Source organism: Balaenoptera acutorostrata, chromosome 3, assembly GCF_949987535.1.
Source record: "Balaenoptera acutorostrata chromosome 3, mBalAcu1.1, whole genome shotgun sequence".
Taxonomy (NCBI): Eukaryota; Metazoa; Chordata; class Mammalia; order Artiodactyla; family Balaenopteridae; genus Balaenoptera; species Balaenoptera acutorostrata.
In genome coordinates this window covers 5,571,065-5,588,788 of record NC_080066.1, presented here as the reverse complement: position 1 = coordinate 5,588,788, position 17,724 = coordinate 5,571,065, and the positions used below count along the sequence as shown (strand labels likewise).

Sequence of the window (17,724 nt, the reverse complement as noted above, 5' to 3'; positions counted from 1 at the left end):
AAGCACTCATTACCAGTGTGGCATGTCACAAGTATCTCTCTACTGATGGGATTAAAAGGTCCCATTTCAGGCTTCCCTGGTGGCACAGTGGTTGAGAATCTGCCTGCCAATGCAGGGGACACGGGTTCGAGCCCTGGTCTCGGAAGATCCCACATGCCACAGAGCAACTGGGCCCGTGAGCCACAATTACTGAGCCTGCGCGTCTGGAGCCTGTGCTCCGCAACAAGAGAGGCCGCGATAGTGAGAGGCCGGCGCACCGTGATGAAGAGTGGCCCCCGCTTGCCGCAACTGGAGAAAGCCCTCGCACAGAAATGAAGACCCAACACAGCCATAAATAAATAAATAAAAGAACGTGACTTTCCAAAAAAAAAAAAAAAGAATAATCTAAATTTAAAAAAAAAAAAAAAAAAGGTCCCATTTCACTTACCATGTGCTTTTCACTAACAACTTCCAGAAAATATATTATTGTTGTTTAATTTAACCTAAGACCACTCAGAATGTGGCAGGATCCTACTGTTGATTGCATGTCCATAGTCCATATTCAAAAAGGCTTACAGTTCAACGAGGAACATGACAGTGATTTTACAAATCAACCACTAAATTCTGTAAAAAATTAATAAACAGATACCTCAGTTATACAAAGCTGAGAAACCAGAAGAAGGAGCTCTCACACCCTGTGAAGGTAGCAGAGCCCAAGAGGAAGAAGAAAGACTCCTCTTCTTTCTTGGCATGGTCTCAGCCGATAAGAAGCCATGGACTCTTTGTTTACTGCAGCCCTCCCAGCTTCCTTTTCCCTGTATAAAAGCATCCTCCTTCTCCTGCTGTGCAGGGTCTTGCAGGGGCTCACCACAGGTGCAGACCCTGAATTGCAATTCTCTGCTGATCCTGAATAAACCCATCTTTGATGGAGAAATATCTGGCATTCTATTTATTTCAGATCAACATTTCATTGGTTCGATAAGCAAACAGGTACGGAACCCACAAATCCAGTCCACTGTCACTCACTGTTTTTCTCGACAACCCTGGAGTTTAAAGGTATGTCCTTCTCCTGGATCCGACCTCACACTCTCTTAGCATTTGAAGCTCTCCAGGTTTTGTTCAGAATCTGTTTCAAAGCTTCATCTTTCTGGTCAAGGCTTTGTTCTGTATGTGAGTATTCACTTGGCACTTCTGATTTGAGATCAGGCTGTTTCAACTGAAACTGGCTAGACTTCGACCCATTCCTTGAGGAGCAGGGGCTGTTTCACTGAAACTGTGCCAGTTTTTGTCCAGCCTTCAGCATATTCCTTTGCAAAGGGCTATTCTCTGGACACTGGCTGAAAAAACCTTTGGCCTGGCTCCTCTAGGACCAAGACGTTTCCTTAGAATTGGCTGTTATTCAGGCTTCCAAGCTGTCTGAATTGAGCTGTTTGTGTTGTAAAATGTTTGAAAATTGTCCTTTTACTTTAGAGAAAAACCTCTGAGAAATGGAAGCCCAGTTTTTGAGAGTACCCACACCCCCAACAGGGACTCTGATAGATCTGATGTTTAAGACTAAAGTCCTTCCTCATGCACATTTCTAACTAAATGGACCAACCCGATCAAAGGCAATTTAGGATATCAATGGCCATTATGGGGAACATTTGAAATCCCCAAACTTAATTTTCTTAGAACCAAAGTAGACTACAATAGCTCAAAAATTTCCAGAAATGAGTGGAATACTTACTTTGGTATTTTGAGGCTTCCCAACATTATCTGGAGCCTAGAATTGCCTCTCTACAAAATAAGATTTTAAGGCTAACTGAGGCAAACATGATTAATGAGAGATAAAATGGCTCCCAACGCCTCAGGCTCTTCTTCCAGCACCATCTGGTCTCTCCATTGGCTCCTCATGGTCAGACCTCATCTCCAGGGCCATCTTCCTCCTTCCTTGCTACACCACCTATGCCTCCTCTGTACTGCCAATTCCCCCATACTAATTCTCTTACCGAGCTTCCCCATGTGAAACTCTTTCCATTCCCGTTTCCTCTGAACTTGTCAGAATATGTCTGTTTACAGCCACTATGGAGAACAGTATGGAGGTTCCATAAAAAACTAAAAATAGAGCTACCATGTGACACAGCAATCCCACTCCTGGACACATACCCAGAGAAAACCATAATTCAAAAAGAGACATGGGGGCTTCCCTGGTGGCGCAGTGGTTGAGAGTCTGTCTGCTAATGCAGAGGACACAGGTTCGAGCCCTGGTCTGGGAAGATCCCGCGTGCCGTGGAGCAACTGGGCCCGTGAGCCACTACTGCTGAGCCTGCGCGTCTGGGGCCTGTGCTCCGCAACAAGAGAGGCCGCGATGGTGAGAGGCCCGCGCACCGCGATGAAGAGTGGCCCCCGCTTGCCGCACCTGGGGAAAGCCCTCGCACAGAAACGAAGACCCAACACAGCCAAAAATAAATTAATTAATTAATAATAAAAAAAAAAGAGACATGGACCACAATGTTCATTGCAGCTCTATTTACAATAGCCAGGACATGGAAGCAACCTAAGTGTCCATCAACAGATGAATGGATAAAGAAGACATGGCACATATATACAATGGAATATTACTCAGCCATAAGAAGAAACAAAACTGAGTTATTTGTAGTGAGGTGGATGGACCTAGAGTCTGTCATACAGAGTAAAGTAAGCCAGAAAGAGAAAAACAAATAACGTATGCTAACGCATATATATGGAATCTTAAAAAAAAATGGTACTAATGAACCTAGTTGCAGGGCAGGAATAAAGATGTAGACATAGAAAATGGACTTGAGGACACGGAGTGGGAGGGGGAAGCTGGGGCGAAGTGAGAGTAGCATCCATATATATATACACTACCGAATGTAAAATAGTTAGCTAGTTGGAAGCAGTAGCATAGCACAGGGAGATCAGCTCGGTGCTTTGCGATGACCTAGAGGAGTGGGATAGGGAGGATGGGAGGGAGGCTCAAAAGGGAGGGGATATGGGGACATATGTATGCATATGGCCAATTCACTTTGTTGTACAACAGAAACTAACACAGTATTGTGAAGCAATTATACTCCAATAAAGATCTATTAAAAAAAAAATTAAGCCTTCTGAGAATCCAGAGGCTAAACCCTTAATTTTTTGTACTCCCTGGACTAAAGTTGAACTGCAATCCATAGTCAAAGGTTTTCCCAAAGTAACTGGAGATGCTCCCAAATTGCTGGAAATTTTAATATAGTCATTCAAACTTGTCAACCTGGTTTCTCTGATTTATATCAGCTAGTTCATATGCTGGTCAGTGAAGGCCAGAGTCAGCATTGGATGAAAACCACTAATTGGGGGAAATCCTAAAAGGTCTCTAGAATTAGAGCTGGGAGACCAGCCTGCTATCTTTTTTTTTTTTTTTTTTAAAGATTTAATTTTAAATTTATTTATTTTTTTGGCTGTGTTGGCTCTTCATTGCTGTGCACAGGCCTTCTCTAGTTGTGGCGAGCAGGGGCCACTCTTGGTTGCGGTATGTGGGCTCCTTATTGCGGTGGCTTCTCTTGTTGCAGAGCACGGGCTCTAGGCACTCAGGTTTCAGTAGTTGCAGCATGCGGGCTCAGTAGTTGGCACGTGGGCTCTAGAGTGCAGGCCCAGTAGCTGTGGCGCACAAGCTTAGTTGCTCCGCGGCATGTGGGATCTTCCCGGACCAGGGATCGAACCCGTGTCCCCTGCATGGGCAGGCAGATTCTTATCCACTGCACCACCAGGGAAGTCCCCAGCCTGCTATCTTATTATATGATCAGGCTCGGCCAATCCCTAGGCAGCTTCATCAAGCAGTTCCTAGGGTTTCTCCAAAACCTGTTGATTGGAACAAAACCCAGGTGTACACACAAAAATCTGATGAAACTGTTCATGATTATTACAATCAACTTCAGGTTATTTTTAAAGAAAATTCTGGTCTTCCTTTAGATGTTGATTCTACCCAGGTAGTTTTTAACTCTATGTTTATTAATGGGCTGAACTGAGACCTTTCCCTTCTAGGAAAAAGGACCAGGATGGAATGGGAAGCTATATCTATTCCAGATTTAGTTAATGTGGCAAACCAGCTCTCTCAAACTCTAGATGAGGCACCTCAGAGGAAGACTGCCAAAATTCTTAACCTTCAACCCCAGCAAATGAAGGCTCCTAAATGAAACCAAAACCCTACTAATCTCTATTATTGCAAAGAGCCAGGACATTGGAAAAGAGATTGTTACAAATTTAAGTGCTTCAGGTGCCTTCAGCCCTGTAAGCAGCCTTTCAACATCCTCCCAATTCTCCCTGATGGGGCTCCAAGGAACTACAGGGATTTTCCCCAGTTCTCCCTCTTAGTTGGCATGCAGAAACATTTCTCTAGGTTGGGGATGAAGCTCTTCCAGTCCTGACTGACACCAGAGCCACACCCTCGGTGCTCAACCCCATTACTATAAAGCGGCCTCTGCCTCTGATAGTACTAGAGCTGATTCTGGAAATACTTACCATTTGTCTCTACTGAATCAGCTACCACCTTCCTTATGGGCAAAATCTCCAACTTATGTTGGAGATTCACAACAACAAAATTCACAACAAACCTCCCATCAAGATTTAAGTAGACCCCTCAAAACCTCTTCCCAGAATTAATCAAACACCTTTTAAAAAAAGATCTTCAAGGCATAAAACCCCTAATAGAAAATGATAAGGCTCAAGGCCTCATAATCCCTTGTACTGTGCTCTGAAACACTACTACCATTTTACTGGTGAGAAAACCTACAGGTCAAAGGTGAAGGTTTATCTAGGATCTCAAAACAATCAACAACATTGTTATCTCTTGACATTCTGTTGTTCCTAACCCTTATATGACACTGACATCATTCCAACTGGAAGCAAATTCTTTACTGTAATTGATTCATGCAGTGCATTCTCTAGTATTCCAGTTTATGAAGCTAGCCAGTACCTTTTTGCCTTTATTTGGGAAGAAAAACAATTAACCTGGACAGTAATGCCTCAGGGTCCTACTCAGAGTCCTTATTTCTCAGGAATCCTGAAGGCTGATCCGGATGATACAAAATTCTGTAGAGATTCAACTACTTTGTTGCAATAGGTGGATGATCTGCTTCTTTGCGCTCCTTCTCAAGCCTCCTCACAGGAAGACTCCATCCACTTGCTAAAGCTTTTAGCCTTAAAGGGACCTAAGGTAGCCAAAGGAAAACTGCAGTTTGCCCAAACCCAGGTTTGATATTTAGGGTATCTGCTATCAGAACAAAGGCTATATCTAGATCCAGATAGACTTCATGGTGACCTACGTTTCCCAAAACCCCAAACTAAGCACAACTGCAAAGTTTTCTCCAGCTAGTTGATTATTGCTGAAACTGGATTCCAAATTTCTCTCCTATGGCTAAACCTCGGTATGTTTTACTCAACAATAAAAACCTCAATGAAATTTTAAGAGAAGAAACAGATGACATAGTCTTCAAGGCCCTAAAGGAGAGTTTGGTGAATCCACCTGCCCTTGGGCATCCCAATGACCAGATTCTCTTTTTCCTTTTTGTATATGAAAAGAATGGGAATGCCTTTGGGGTACTAATCCCAAAACACAGGGACCACCATTGACCCATAGGGTATTGTGGCCAGCAACTGGACCCTGTAGCATGGGGATATCCCCCTTGCCTTAAAGCCATTACAGCCACTCCCCTTTTGGTTAAGATCACCGAGAAAATTACTGTGAGATCCCTTTTAACCATTTTTGTACCTCATACAGCAGAAGTTCTGAGTTCTCATCACACTCAACATTTCCCAGCCAGCCACCTCACCTCCTATGAAGTCCTTTGGTTAACTGCTCCTCACATAACTCTCTTACATTGTAATAACCTTAACCCGGCTACTCCTCTTCCCTCCATCACCAGCAAAGTCCCTCATGACGCTTAACACTGATGCACCACCTCCTGACTCCTCAGGATGATCTACAGGGAATTCCACTGGGTAATGCTGACTTCTCATGGTTCACTGATGGTTCTCATTTAAAAGGTGATAATGGCAAATACAGTTCTAGGTATGCTATTAAGACTCCTTTTGATGTTGTTGACGCAGCATCTTTACCTTTGGTTACTTCAGCCCAGACTGAATTACATGCTTTTACATGGGCTTATACTTTAGCCAAGGACAAAACTGCCAATATTTAGACTGATAGTAGATATGTTTTTGGAGTAGCTCATAATTTTGGAATATTGTGGAAGCAATGTGGCTTCCTTATGTCCAGTGGGAAAATAATTTTAAGATGGCCCCTGTGTTCAGGAATTATTGGATGCAATAATTTCACCTGCCACTTTAGCTATTATTAAGATTCTGGGGTATTCTGAACTTGACTCTCTGGAAGCTAAGGGAAATCACCTTGCTGATATTTCTGTAAGGAATGTTGCCCTTAAAGGGGCCAATAGCAGTCAAACTTCTGTCGTGGTCCAAAGGGAAATTTAGAAAAACTGGCTAGAGAAGCCCAGCAATCAGCCTCAGAAAAAGGAAAACAAGATTGGAAATTCAATAGTTGTTGGTTTGATAAAAAGAGAAAGTTCTGGTTTGCATCAAATAACAACCTATTCCCACCCAACACTCTAAAACTCCCACTCCTCACTGCCGTACGTGCATTAACCCATTGTTCTACTGACAAGATGATAGCCTTCATGAATCAATATTAGAGGAGAAACATTAACAAGGCTGAAAAAAGTGCCTACCCTCACTTGTCCCACTTGTCCAAAGTAGAACCAGGGAAGCCTGTTTGTACTGCTTCCAGACATTGTATATTGCCTAATGGACAATTCAAGCTCTGGTAAGTGGATTTCATACAATTTCTTCCTCTAATGGATATAAATATGTTTTAGTCATGGTCCATATGTTTTCACACTGGACTGAAGCCTTCCCTTGCAGACAGCCTACTGTCTCTTCTGTGGCAAAAGTCCTTTTGGAAAAGATGAGCCCTACCTGGGGAACTCATCTCAAACTTCATAGCGATCAAGGAATCCATTTTACTGGCCAGGTACTTTGCCAAGTCTGCTCTGTTTGGCTAGTTTTACAACACTTTCACTGTGCTCACCACCCTTATTCCTCTGGTTTAGTCGAACACACTAACAGCATCATTAAGACTCAACTGGCAACATTTATAGAGGCCCTCCACTTTGGTCAAAAGCACTGCCATCTGTCCTTCTAAATCTTGGATCTTCTGCTTTTGGAACTCATAAACTCTTACCATTTGAGATAGTCACATAATTTCCAATGCACTTGGTTCCCACTTCTTTTGACCCACAACTGATAAAAGGAGAGATATTCCAACATTGCAAAGGATTAATTGCCTCTATTAAAAATAACTATGTTTTAATAGAGCAATCTTTTCACAGTGTACCCTTGGGAGATGAAGACATTAAGCATCACATCTTGCAACCTGGAGATTTTGTCTATTGCAAAAGAGTCCTCCAGAAGAACTCACTTCAACCTCATTGGAAAGGTCCCTATCAGGGACTGTTAACCAACCCTTGTGACACCAAAAGCTCTGAGAAACAGACTCTTGGATTTATGTGGCACACCTAAAGAAATCACTGAACCCTGATTGTACCTGTACATCACCTAGTGACCTGAAAGTAAAGATTTTCTGGAATTGAAGCAGACGATATCTGATGAGACAGCTTTCCCAAGATATACTTTTGAGGATGACATAAGGCTTCAGATGATCTCTCCAATGTCTATGATCTTGATATCATATGGACTTCAGATAAAAAGCACCTGAGAGTTCTCCCTCCTACCCCTCCTAATTACTCAGACATGACCTTAATAGATTTTCAATCTGTTCACTTTCCCTCCGACATGAGATACTAAACCAGGAAAGGTCCTTCCTGACATTGACACACAAAAATCCACTGAAACTAGAAACCCTGACTCTAGATCAGCAATGATTTCAGAGAAAGATTATGATCAAAAGGGGGAAATGTAAAAAATTAATAAACAGAAACCTCAATTAAATAGAGTCAGGATACCAAAAGGGGGAGCTCTCATGCCCTGCAAAAATAGCAGAGTCCAACAGGAAGAAGAAAGACCTCTCTTCTTTCCTGAAGGGCTCAACCAATGAGAAGCCTTGGACTCTCTGTTTACTATAACCCTCTAAACTTCCTTTTCTTCTTTATAGAAGTGTTCTCCTTCTCTCGCAATACAGGGACTTGCACGTGTCTTGCCATGGTTGCAGACCCCAAATTGCAATTCTCTGCTGATCCCAAATAAACTCATCTTTGCAATTTCCTGTTGATCCTAAATAAACCCATCTTTGCAATTCTCTGCTGATACCAAATAAACCCATCTTTTCTGACAAAGGTGGATTAGGATGGGGATAAGACATAAGGGTAAAGAAGGCTTAATTGAGATGGGGATTTCTGCTGGAAGAAAGAATGTTAGTGATGCTCTGAAAGAATCTAAATGTTCCTAATTTTTTTTAAAAAAAGATAAAATTAATGTTATCTGAAAATGAGAATTCCAAAAATTAATGTACCAAGAGCTCAGGCATGTACTCTTGGTAATGTTAGGCAGGACTCTAAAACCACTGCAAGAGAATTACAATGCTATTTATAACCTAAACTATGACTAAAACAGAGGAAATATGGAAACAGACTTCTTGAAGTTCCCACCATATTCTCTAACAGTTGTTTGGACAGATATGTTATTAGTTGTCCATCCTATTAGTAACAGTGCTTCCTTCCTGCAGATTCATTCTCCCTGAAACAATATACTATAAAAAAGGATTTACATAAAAGACAGCTGGAGCTGGTTGCCAGGGGAACTGACAATGTTCCAGACACATTCCACATTAGAGGGATAAATTTCTGGGTAGCCAGGGCTGTTGAAGACGCCTTCAGCCATGCGGAAGATGCCACCACAAGCTAGAAGAAAAGAGAAACAAAGTGAGTGGCAGAGTAAATAGTGAATACAAGACACCATAAGATAAAGGAGAAAGAACACTAGAAGAGCTGATAGCAGCGTCAAAGGATATGCCATTTTCATTTCATAATTTAAAAAATCCATATCATATACAATAAGGAAAAGATTCTGAAACCTGAACACTAAAAGCCACAGGGTATGGTGGATTGGAAGGAATCTCGGTAGATTCTTCTCTAAAAGACTGTTCTCCCTGTGAACTATAACTTTATGTAATAAAAGGCTCATTTTAATTCTGTAGCCCCTCGGTATTTCTGACCAGGATGATCTTCACTCCTGGCCTAGAACAGAAGGCAGTATTTCAGCTTTTCCTTCTCAGGAGAGCACAGAAACATGCGCAAATCTCCTTGGTGTTCTAAGGCTTTTAGCTGCTAGTAACAAGGCAGCCAGCAGCAGACAAGCAGCACTCTGCTGGCTAAGAGCCCCAGCACTGGGTGCTCCTCTTTCCCCTCCTCCCCATATGCCCCCATCCATCCTGCATCAGTGACAACACCCAGCCCTGCCTGAGCGCAGCTGTGAGGCCAGGGAGACTAAAGGACAGCAGGTGTCCACCCGTAAGAGATGCCATCAGACACTGTCCATCAGGGGCTCCCTTAACAAACATATCATGAAGGAGAACAAGGAGACACTGACAAGCAAGTCACCCAAGATCATTCCAACCAGTTCTCCCCACTTCCAGAGCTCATCCGTGTAGCATTAGTCACAATTGCCAAGGTATGGGAACAACCTAAGTGTCCGTTGATGGACGAATGGATAAAGAAGATTTGGTATAGAGTTCACTACTGTTAGACTTTACAAGCATGTTAACCTAATTTGAAAGACAGTAAGGTTAGTCATAGAGGTGATCTAGGAAACTAGTTCAGAACGCTGAATGTAGAAGAATCCCAAATAATAAACCAAGGATTTTCTACACATTTCTCTTAACCTAGTAGCACCATTTGCCAACATTTCTTACCTGATGTTGATGCAGCATATGTGGCGTGGAAACCACCAAAATTCGCTGTAGAATCCGAGACGAACCTCAGTGTCAGAGCATTGCTGAAGGAAGTGATGGGGTGGGGCATGGAGGGACCACAGTATCGGCCTAAATAATGAAGACGATGACAAGGAGAATGAATGATGACAAGTAAACACGTATTTTGCTAGAATCACAAGAGACCAAAGCAAACAGAAGAAACCACTATTAGGAGAAACACTTAAATCAGGGTCAGTGTTGGGGATGATGCCTGATCATTCAAAATAAGCTATGAATACAAGCATAGCGGAGATGATTTATAAACATGGTAAAGAATGTTAGGGGGAGGAAGAGTAATACAGATGACCTCCAAATGTAACTAATGCTAAACTCTCCAGTGCCGTAGGGACCTGCACAAATAAATGTGCTAGTACTTAAAAGCAACATATAAGAGCAGAGAAGCATGTGGATGTTGGAACCAAAACACCTGGATTCAACTCCCGGCTCTGCCACTTACCAGCTACGTGACCGGAGTCAAGTTACTTAAGTGCTCTGTGCCTCAGTTTCCCCACTTGAGAAAGGGGAACATTGATAACAATGAAATCCTATATCACAAGGGTATGAGGACTAACTGAGTTACTGTGTATAAAGTTCTTCAGATAGCACTCCGCACAAGGTGTCCTATAAGTGTCCATTAAATAATATAGCCTCAACCTCAGTCAAATGCTTACAGACAAAAATCTCAAGGAATACAATCAGAAGTCTGCAGAGAGCAGAGAGTATTCCTCAATTGCCTGTTATCATCTCAGGCACTGTTCTGGGCACCGGGAATAAAGCAGTGAGCAAAACAAAGTCCCTTCTCTGATGGAGCTTGTATTCTAGTGCAGGATGAGAACCTTGGATGACAAAGCTCAAATAGGAGTGACTCATGGAGAATGTTTAAATAACCTGAGATTATTTTGCTTGAGAACATTTCAGAAACTATTTAGCAGCAACCCCTAATTTTTACTGGGATGTTTTACAAACAGAACTCTAGATTACCTATCTACTATCTATCTATCTATCTGTTATTTTGTTTCCACTGAGGACAAAACCAAAAGAAACATGCTCAATTTGAATATGAGAACTGTGGTCAAATGTTAATAAGAAATTTCTCAGAGAATGCTACCTAATGCTGGAATGGACTGCATTTCACTACTGTCTAAAGCAATCGCAACTTTCAATTAAAAAAATATGAACTATGCATGTCCTTGAATATGAACAAGCTGAGTTTCTTGAACCCCAATATTACATCCTGCTTTCTTAGCCTCTCATTATCTTTACATGGCTTACGATGCTCTTCAGAGTTATTGGAAACATTCTAACCTGGAACGGCAGCATATACACATGTAAGCACAGACACTGTAAAAAGCCAAGGCCACAGATGTGAGCGAGTGGGCGCGGCAGTACCTCGGACGGGCGCATCATCGTGACTGCCGTCCAAAATCTCTAAAAAGTCTCGAGTACACGTTGTGCTGCTTTCAAGTCCAAAGTGGCTAAAGGAGAGGGTGATATGATTGACTGAAAGGGAAAAAGAGAAGACTCTTTAATAACGTTCTGGCAAACAAAACATACGGGGAATGATACTTCACCTCTGATCCTTTCTCCTGCTGGTGCTGCAGCAGGGAAGCCATGAATCTGGCAGATGTGCACAGGGGGACGGACGGGGGAGGGGGGTGAAGAGGAAAAGTAACAACGGCTCTGCTAAAAGCTTTCCTTTGAAGAGTAATTGAATCCATGCTTTTGAAAATGTCTGTAGATTCTGAAACGCTGGTACTGGGAAGAGACCCCTTGGGTCGGTTTATTTCATGGACGATGGGGAATGGATCCACTGTTGCTGTGTTCCTCTCAGAAGTATTTTTCTTAAAAGAATAGTTTCCTTAAATTCTGATTCTTTACCTGTGCTTGTCAATAAGACACATTTTCCTCTCCGGCACACGTATCCTAGCATTCTCAGTGTTACTTTAAGGCCAGAACCGGGGAAACGGGAAGTTCATTCATTTATAAAGAGAGCTTTGAATTACTTGCAGAAAGGTACGTGCCTGGGTACATTTTCCTTTTGTTTTCTTCCAGGGTCCCAAATCTTCAGAATAGGATCTTTCCCTGTTGCTGTCTTTATACCAGTGACCTCTTTCATCTAAATGCTTTACAGCTGTTTAGAAATGATCCTTAGGTGCAAGACTGTGGGACGCGAGGCAGGGGACTTCTTTATTCAAGGCTCAGTTCCTGGCTACTTTCTTTGCCAAAGGATTACATCACTGACCCCCAAAGGACACGCAGGGCAATAAAGATACCCTTCTGTTAATGCTTAACATGCCTAGGAAAAACGTTAGTGACTATTTAAGCCAAACTCTTCTTCTTTTAGATGAGCTAATGGGGCCTCATCGGCATCAGTGACTTTCCTATTATCACACGGGCCATTGGTTAGAGGGCGGAGTCAAGAACTTAATGCCTTTCCCACAGTACGTCTGAAGTCATCCATTTTTCCTGAAAACCTCAAGGAAGGGCAGGGCTCATTCGAAACGGGGTTCCTAATGGCCCTGGGATCACCCTCTTCGCAGTCGTTTTGCTTGAGTCCTTAAGGGACTCCTCACTTTCTCTGTAAAATGTGGACAGTAGTCCTTACTCCCAGATGGTTACCAGAGCAGAAAATAAGATTCTAGGATTCTAAAAAGAACACAATGCAAGCATGTATTAAAGGTTTCTTAAGGCCTACGCTGGGATTTTTTTTAAATACGTGCATCACAGGAGAGACCAGGTTTTATAATTAACTTCCACCTTTATTGAAGACCAATATGCTCACGGCACTGCATCTCCAAACTACGAGTTATTAATTTTCCAGTCTATGGTTCTTATTGTTCATTTATTCACTTAGCAACTGCCTTGAGCATCTACTACACTCAAGGCACAGGTGTCAAAAACTATTTATTTATCCACTATTTTTGCTTACCCCCAATCTCACACGCCTGTCATTTCAACTAGGTTATAGGTTTTTGCTTTGTTTCGTTTCCTTTGCTAGGCCTTGAAATTTAAAAAATAATTAAATTAAGAATAAACAGTAAAAGTTACTTCCTACCAGATTAGGAAACCCTTGTTCTTGTGCACATCAGGAAATGGGACTTCCAAAAACAGGAGAGGAAGGCCATCAATTGTTACCACCGAGGAGATAAGAACATGAGTCATAACTGGACTTTCCCACAGACACCAAGCGCCCTGGATTCTTTTTTATTTTTGTTACTTACACGGAGGCTGGGCTTGAATTATCCAGCTGCAGTTCTGATTGTTTGGATAGTTGGCAGGGAACAGGGGAGAGGATATCGTATCAACGGAGTCGGTGAGGATGTAGCTGCCACAGGCTGAGGGACACACAAGCGCACACATGTGTCACACACTTCTGATTTCTGCTGACTCTCCAAAACAATTATTTGAAGAATGAAAGCATAAATGATGTTTCCTTGTTTCTAAAAGGCATGTCAAGGAAGTTCTCTGCCAAGAAAGCTGCACATAAACCACGAGAAAGTGGCAACATACTCTACATTTATAACAGTATTCTTCAGTTACGGGAAGTGGGGAGCGGCAAAGAACAACAGATTAAATGGCTATGAATTGCCTGAATCATTCAACAAAACGCTGGCACTGATTCACTTACTCTGCCCACTTGCAAATTACAGACATAGGGATAATCTCTTTACGACTGACTTCTTTTTTAGGAAACTAAATATTCAGTTGAAAGAGACTTCATAAGGGCGGCTGTGTGTCATCAGGGACGTGCAGAGCCCTATGGGAGCAGAAGACGGGGGGTGTACAAGGCATCTCATGGCGCAGACAGCGCTGAAGGAGGATTCGGGGGTGAGGAAGAGTGGTCCAGGGCAGCCCGAGCAAAGACAGAGGAGGGCAGGGGCTGCACCACACACGCTTGGCTGAAGCATGGGGCGCGTGAGGAGGGTTGAGCGATGCTGGAAAAAGACCAGGGCAGATTCTGTGCCCGTGGGGAACATCCAGAGAAGCTTGGGCTCCACGCCCTGATCGGTGTGGAGACAGGACAGACAATGGAGCACTGAAGGTCAGGATCAGAACTCGCTACTGCACGTTGACTTTGGAGGAATATGGGAGAAGGGCAGGTGAGACCAGGAGGCTGCTATAATAGCCCAGAGAAGACCCATTGGGGACTTCTTTGCTATGAAGCAAAACGTAAGTGATTAATTAAATGAAAAGAAAGAGTGTTGAGACGCTGTTCTTTCTTTGAAAGAACTTCGCAGTCTGTCTTGCTCCAAAGCCTTCAGTGCACCTTGGGGAGACCTCAATCCAGAAACTCTTCCTAGCCAGGGCTCTTTACTGCAGAATCCGGGCAAGCAAGTCCACTGAAACAGATGAAATGACTAAACAGACCACACTTGTTTGAAATGACAAGGATCCTCCAAATAAAAATCAGAGGCGTGTTAAGGGGACAACGACCCGCCCAGCTCTGGGTTCCATCCCTGACAGTGGAACAAAGGGTTAATCTATAAAAGTCCCAGATGAAAGGCAATGGGTGAAAAGGTCTACTAGGAAGTGGTGCTTTAAGGAAAAAAAATGGGGAATTTCCTGGTGGTCCAGTGGTTAGGATTCAGTGCTTTCACTGCCGTGGCCCGGGTTCGATGCACGCCGCATAGCACGGCCAAAAAAAAAAGAAAAGAAAAAAGAAAAAATCAATGGAAAACAATACTGATTCTTCAGGTGGAGAGTGACCACTACCTTGAGGGTTAGAACGTGACTTTATATTAGCAGAAAGTCTTGTAATTTATAGTAGCGTATCTCTTAGCATAAAACTTTGGATAAATACTAGATAATGTATCTGTGAGTAAATGAATCTGGATAAACACTTCTTTAATAGTGTCTCTAATATTAAAGGCACTTTTAAGTGTTATTCTGAAAATTTGCTTGAGAGATACAGAGACCCCAAGGAAGTTCACATCACCTAAGTTAGACAAAGGAAAAGTTAAAAGTGTCAATAGTTGGAATCATTGCAAACCATGGTTCCTTTGTTCTACTTAAATTGTCGCATGTTAAGTAGAAAGCTGGGACCGATTTCTGAGGACCGGTCTCTTTTTACTGCAGCACCAAGAGGGGCACTTAAGAACAGATGGTTTGTGCTTCCGGGAGAGCCACGCGGAACTTGCCTTGTCTGAAGTGAGCGCGGAACCCCCGGCTCTGTCTGGAAGGGCCAGACTGAAATCGCAGGAAGAGGCTGTTTCCCGAAGAGGTGATGGGGTTCCTCAGCTCCTGTCTTCCACACACACCGGCAAGGCGAGCGGCTGCGGAGCTTAAACCATCAAATGCCTACAAAGAAAGACAACAGGGAACACAGTGGTTCAGAACTTCAGATCTGCCTCTACAAGGCGCCTGTTCCGTGGAGTACCTGCACGTCGGTGGCCTAGGAGAAAACACATTTGCTGGAATCCAGTGCTTCATTTTATTGTCTTGTCACTCAGGTCCATTGCAGTGTCTGAGTCTTTGGTCATCTCTAGGAAAACTGTAGGGATTTCAGTAGGAGTTTCTGTGCCAGAGAAACTCGCCATTAGATCCCTGGATGTCTTTATAAATGCCATGCCTTTCCCTGCTTTCTTCCTCTCCTGACTCCAGGGCAGTTACCTCATGGGCCATGCTCACATGTGCTGATACAAGAATGAATATGGAGCAAATACATAAGAAATAATGAGGAGGAATCATTCATTTTCAGAAACCCAGCATTTGCTGGAACTTTACGCTCTTCATGGGGTCATGGTCAAGAGGAAGAGAAATGGTAGAATTCTTTCAAATGACATAGTGATGTGAGGCTGATTTAGAAAATTACCTCATTATTTTAAAAAATATATTGGGCTCTGGGCTGCCCAGTTCTGTGCTGGGACTTAGCTGACCTTCCATATGTGCCAGTGGAACAGAGTTTACATTACAGACCCCCAAAATTGCTGTACTGGTGTGTGAAATTGAAGCTTGCGCATTTCCTTGGGACTCTGTGTGTCTGATGTGAATCTTTGAATGCTCTTATGTGTAAACTGGGGGGAAATGAGTTATTTTTCTCTGGACGATAATAATAATGACAGCAACCATTCATTAAACGTATACTATGAGCCAGGAACTGGATTCAGCCTTTCACATATACTATCCAGTTTCCTCCTCCCCAGATTCCCTCCACTTTCAAGAAGAGGATAACGGATGCACAGAGAGCTCACTGATGTGACCAAGACACACAGTTCCTAAGAGGGAGCCGGACATGGGGAACCAGATAGCTAGGTTCTGGAGCCCAGAATTAAACCTTTCGTTTTGTCCAATGCAAGATTTCAATTAACCAAGATAGATGCATCAGCTGGCCAACCACCAGGGTGGGAGTAAAAGTATGAGGTTAAAATATGACTGTTTCATGCAAAATAAATTGCCATTTACATTTCATAAGAAAGCCCTGGGAGAAAATAGAAAGTCAGGAACTTAATACAAGGAAGGTACACACAAATGACTTTAGAATACCTAGTGATGATTACAATCAGTGTTCTCTTTAGCACCTAAGTATGACTGGGAGGTTATTCTCAGTTTAAGTTATATGAGCACGCGAGTCAAACATCAATAGGGTTTTTAACTCTCTAATGAGGAGGCGAAAACTTTTACAATAACGAACTTCATATAAATGCTCTGGAGCGTCACTTCTTTTTTCTTTTTCTTTGTTTCCCTCAATGTCCTAATTTTAAAAATCTATATATCCAATAAAACTTTAAAACTGATTTTCACTCAACATTTAAAGGTTGATTAAAAACTAAATTATATATTCTCAACCAATTCAAAACATAGTTTCCAATCTAGTGTGATTGCCTCTTTTGAATACCTTGAATACCTTAAATAGGAGCCAAAATCACATATAAACCATCATTACACAACCTCTTGTACTACATTTACACTGCAAACTACTCTCAAATATTACCACCATTGGTTTAATCCAAGATTTATTTATCTCTGTACTTGGTTTTAAACTTTCCTAAGGTTATAGCTGTAACAACCTAGGATCTCAGTAATGTTCTATTAATACTATCTTGCTTTAAAGAATACCCTCTTAGAACATCTGGGGTCCAGGGGTCTGGGGAATATGGCAATTGACCCTTGGTCAAAATTGCTTGTACAAGACTACTTGCTTCTCTCAAGGTGACTGGTTTGTTTGCTTAAAAGAGCATTTCTTAAACTTTAGTGAAACATGGGTTCTATGAGGTTTATAGACGTCCCCAACAAAAACAACAAACAACACCCAACGATACACACACATTCAGAGTATTTTTACAAGTCCATGAACTCACAAAGGCAAGACTCCTCTAGTTTCCTTTATTTCTCTCCAAATTCAGAGGGCTAGGGAGTAAGTAGATATTGTTCCTTCCCTTTCTAAGTTGTCTTTTTCTCTCTGAATGGTTGAAATCCTCTTAAGGCAAAATAAGGAAGGTAGAAAGTGAAGGCGAAAGTCATTCAGAAAGTCACGTGAATGAACCACTTCCCTGGAGGTTCTTTAAAAGAACACATCTTCTAGGAGGTCTACATGTTTCCAGCCCCTCCTACCCCCAAGATCCTGGAATCACAGGACTTTGGCTGAAATTCATACACCTGGGGCATTACTTCACAAGGAACAGATCCAAGATAGAAGGTTTCCAATGTCCCTAAATCAAAATTATATACCAATGTCACCCTACATTTGGTTAGTATGTTGTAATTTTACAAGCACCAGTGCAAACATCCCTAAAACTAGGCCTCAACAGCATGTGATTTTTTCG

General features: G+C 42.4%; 1 protein-coding gene across 2 annotated transcripts in view; it reads right to left on the bottom strand.

The window, feature by feature from the left end:
* The window catches only part of CUBN (cubilin), a 290,843-nt gene that overhangs the window by 114,772 nt on the left and 158,347 nt on the right, over positions 1-17,724 (bottom strand). For both annotated transcript variants that reach the window (XM_007196413.2, XM_057544323.1), the window contains 5 exons: positions 15,100-15,259; positions 13,183-13,296; positions 11,351-11,461; positions 9,902-10,030; positions 8,759-8,891 (listed from right to left, as the gene is read on the bottom strand). In XM_007196413.2, coding sequence (XP_007196475.2) covers positions 8,759-8,891; positions 9,902-10,030; positions 11,351-11,461; positions 13,183-13,296; positions 15,100-15,259 — 647 coding nt within the window. The remainder of the gene's footprint in view (positions 1-8,758; positions 8,892-9,901; positions 10,031-11,350; positions 11,462-13,182; positions 13,297-15,099; positions 15,260-17,724) is intronic.